The sequence below is a fragment of the Pediculus humanus genome, genomic scaffold (assembly GCF_000006295.1).
Source record: "Pediculus humanus corporis 1103172107541 genomic scaffold, whole genome shotgun sequence".
Classification (NCBI taxonomy): Eukaryota; Metazoa; Arthropoda; class Insecta; order Psocodea; family Pediculidae; genus Pediculus; species Pediculus humanus.
In genome coordinates, this window is record NW_002987156.1 from 286,748 (window position 1) to 291,088 (window position 4,341).

At 32.4% G+C, this 4,341-nt stretch overlaps 1 protein-coding gene across 1 annotated transcript; it reads left to right on the forward strand.

Annotated features, from left to right (window-relative positions):
- Positions 1–2,875: 2,875 nt before the first annotated feature.
- On the forward strand, positions 2,876–4,341 carry Phum_PHUM191300 (putative cgi-81 protein, putative; the record flags this gene model as incomplete). Its single annotated transcript, XM_002425264.1, has 4 exons — positions 2,876–2,946; positions 3,684–3,865; positions 4,032–4,210; positions 4,327–4,341. 4 exons carry the CDS (start codon positions 2,876–2,878, stop codon positions 4,339–4,341), a joined length of 447 nt encoding a protein of 148 aa, XP_002425309.1.

The window sequence follows — 4,341 nt, forward strand, 5'->3', positions numbered from 1 at the left end:
AGGAGGAGGAGGTGGAGTAAGGAAAGGGAGGAAAAAAGGAAAGAAGAAGAGAGAGGAGGAGAAGAAGAGAGAGAGGTCGTAGGGGGAAGACGACTATGCATATGAAATTATAAAAAATTCATATTTTTCTTTCTTTCCTTAGAGAGCCCCAAGCGTATTTCCTTTCTCAAACGGCAATTTCTTTTTTTTTCTTTTTTTCTTTTTTAATTGCAAAAAATAAGAAAAAGTCTGCGTCGGACGTGTACCTATGTAAAAAAGGTAAAAAAGGAAAAAAAACTTTTTCTTCGTTCCTTTTTTCCTTTTTATTTCTTTTATTTTAAACGATGAATTGACTTTAAAAATTTTTTTCCCCGTTTTTCCCTTACTCGTGACGTCATATGTCATCGTCATAAATCCTGACCGACGTGATAACACGTAAAATATTTTCTAATTAAACCGCCATTTTGTTTTTTGTTTTTTTTCCGGGGACCCCGAGAGAGAAGGGAAGGAAGGGAGGGAGGAAGGAAATAAGTGGGAGTAAAATTTTAATTTAAAATAATTCGGTAAATCTTCGTCTTTTTTTTTTCCTCGGCGTAATAATCGTTAGCGAGAATGAAGAGCAAAAACGTCTTAAACGAGAGGAATGATTGATTGATCGATTAGGCGAATTAATTTCGGTTAAGTCGGAGAATAATTAATAATAATAATAATTTTATACATATCCGATTGATTGCGTGAATAATTTTTTCTTTTCGATTGGATGAAAATTTTTTTTTTTCAATGTTGGTATCGCTACCTTTTTATGGGGGAGGAGGCGAGGGAGTCGGGAAAGAAGGAGGCAAATCCACACCTTGGATTTTGCACTTTCTGATGCTGCTGCTGCAAAATTGGAAATTTTCAAAATGGGATTTGTTAAGAAAATTTTTGGGCAAAAAAAAAAAAAAAAATTGAAATAATTACAAATCTGTCACTAATAATAATAATAATAATGATAATAATAATAATAATAATAATAATAATAGTAATAATAATAATAGTAGTATAATAAGGAGGGAATCCCCTTTTTCCTTCCTTTTTTTTTACTTATTTTACTTTTACCTTTTTTTCTTCTTTTTCATTTTCATTTTTTTTTTTCACCACAGCCTTCTTTGAGTTCCTTTTTTTTTTTTTTTGATGAGATTCAGAAAATCCGTTAAAAAAATATTAGATTTCGAAACGATTTTTCTTTTTTTTTTTTTTTTTAAAAAGGAAAAAAAAAGAAAATTCTTATTGTCGTCACCCTCCGAGACTTTTTCCTTTTTTTTCCTTTTTTCTTCTCCAAAAGTTCCATTTCTAATCTTTTTCAAATTCAATCTCATACATTTTGCATAATATTTTGCATTTTTTCGGTTTGATTTTGCCGCCATTTTTTATTTCACGTTCTTCCCTTACCCCCTCATCTCCCCATCCTTCCGCCGTCGCCGCCGTCGTCGTCGTCGTTTTTATTTTTTTTCGGTGGTGAGTCGTCTTTATTTTCGACTTTAGTATTTTTTTTTTTTTCTATATCGTTTTTTCACGAAAGGTATTTTTATTATTATATTTTTTCACCCTTTTTTTTTGTCTAGAAGGGGGGAGGATGGGGGATGAAAGGATGAGAGAGGAGGTGAGGAAAACAGACAGAGAAAAAAAAAGGATCTCGTGCATGAGAAAGTTATTCGAAATTTTTTCCTTTTTTTTTTAATTAGAAAAAATTACAACTTCGGGTCGGAGAGAAAAACGGAAACGGAAATGAATCGAATGTATTGCAAACTCGAAATTAATCGTTATTCATCACCGGAGTCAAATCCTTTCGCAAAAAAACCTTTTTTTAATCCTTTTTCTTTTTTCCTTTTTTTTTGAATGAAAAAGTTAATTTTAAATTTTATTAAAAAAAAAAAAAATTTGCAATTAAAATTTTAGAAAAAGAAAAAAATGTAATAAAAGTTTTTAAAGAAGATGTAAAAGAATTGGGAAGAAGAAGGAAAAGAGATGAAGGAGAGAAGAGACAGAAGATATTATTGATATTGTAAATTGATCTCAAGCGTAAATTGGACTTGATAAAAAGCTTTCTTTCTCTCTCTCTCTCTCTCTCACTTTTTGAGACGTTGAAAAAAAAGGAAAAGAAATGAGGGAGAAAGAGGAAAGGGAAGGGGAGGGGGAAGAAAAATGCAAAAGAAAGACTCGCACAAAGGTGAGAGAGAAAGAGAAATGCGTGTGTGTGTGCGTGTTTGTACGTGCGTGTGCATGTGTGCTCTCGTTTGTCTTGTTTGTTCCTGAAGGAACAAGAGTGAGTAAAAGGAGGGAACGAGGAAAACAGCGACTACCTCCTCTCTTCTCTCCGCCCGTGCCCTCTCCTAACTACGTGTTTGTTCCTCATGCAACATTTATGTCATCTCAAATTTTTTTTTTCTCATTCTCTCTCTCTCTCTCTCTTTCTCTCTTATTGATTTCCTTCATCTTTAAAAAAAGAAAAGAAAAGAAAAGAAAAAAACGTGAAAATATTATATGACACTTTTTTTTTTTTTTTACTTATCCTCTCGATATTAATCAATAACGACGGCCATATTTGTTTTCATTTTTTTTTTGTCTTTTTCTTCTTCCTCCTCCTACTCCTACTCTTCCTCTCCTGTTTGTCTTAGTTTTTTAGTTTTTTTTTTCTTGCGTTTCTCCAGCTCGTAACCAATTTATAAAATAATAATAATGGAGAAAAGGAAAAGTGTGGATAATTTTTAATTTTTTTTTTTTCAGACTCCTTCGGAGAGGTTCCATGTTTGTTTTTTCACAAGAACAATTTCGAAAATTAATTTCTTGGAACGAAGAAAACGGACGACAAGAACAAGAGGAAGAAGAAGAAGAAGAAGAAAATGAGAATGGTACGATGACGAAAAAAAAAAGAAAAAAATCAAAACTTAAACTTTTAGATCTCGGTGCTGGAGATGGAGTCGTCACGTCCGTCATTTCGCCACTTTTTGACGAAATTTATGTCACGGAAATATCACCCGTCATGAAATGGGTTCTCCGGAAAAAAGGTTTCAGGTAGTAATAATAATAATAATAATAATAATAATAATAATAATAATAATAATAAGAAAGAAACCGAAAAGTCTTTTCGTAAGAATTTTTTGGAAAAATATCGGTTGATTGATTTCCCAAGACTCAGAGGCTCCCTCCTTCCCTCCCCTCAGATTCTCGGTTTTTAAAAAATGAATTTCGGTCCTTATTCGGAAAAGTCTGCGACGAGGATGATGATGATGATGATAAAAACGTTTTTAATTGATTGAAAAATCATTTCTGGAAAAGTTTACGAGTTATGACCGTCAAGAGAATAAAAATTAATGGATTTCAAATGCAAATTTTTTAAATAAATGTAACCAATTTCGTTTTATAATTACTTTAAGTTAGCAGAAGAAAATTTTCTTCTTCTTCTTTTGGTTCTCATCTGGAAAGTTTCTTTCAAGAAAAGTTTTCATTTATTTTTTACGATCGAGAAAATCTTTTAATATAATCTTATAAAATCGGAAAACTTTTTCTTAAAAAAGAAATTCTCGTGATTATCTTTTCCGATTCGAGACTCAAACCTGGAGCTGGAAAAAAAAAATTTTTTTCCATGAGATTGTCACGAGAAAGAGAGAGAGAGATTTCCCATTGTAAAATTTTAATTTTTTTTTTTTTTTGGAATTTTCTAGAATACTCGAACCGGAAGTTTGGCATTTGGAAAACGAAAAATATGACGTCATAACTTGTTTAAATTTATTGGATCGGTGCGACAGACCGAACGATATACTCGAACAAATGAAAAATTCACTCGCACCCGATGGAATCGTCGTACTCGCTATGGTTTTACCATTCGAACCTTACGTCGAAATAGGTAAGTGAGAAAGAGAGAAAGAGAGAGAGATGAAGGGGGAGAGGAGCAGAAAGATGAAAAGAGAGTGAGAGAGAGAGAGAGAGAGAAAGGAATGAAAGTTTGAGATTTGTTGTTATTGTTTCGTTACGATTATTCGATTGATTGATTGATTGATTGATTGTGCCAGGTGCGAAAAATCATTCGCCTTCTCAGGTACTGGACGTTAACGGAAACACTTTCGAACATCAAGTTTGTTCGATGGTGAAAAACGTTTTGGAACCCGTCGGATACGAAATAATTAAATGGACAAAATTACCGTATTTATGCGAAGGAGATTTAAGGCAATCATACTATTGGCTCGACGACGTTGTTTTCGTCATGAGGAAAAAAAAACGATAATGATAATAATGATAATGATAATGATAAAAAAAAAAACGGATGAAAAATGGGTAATTAATTAATTAATTTACGGTGGGGAAAAGGAAAAATTGTGGTAA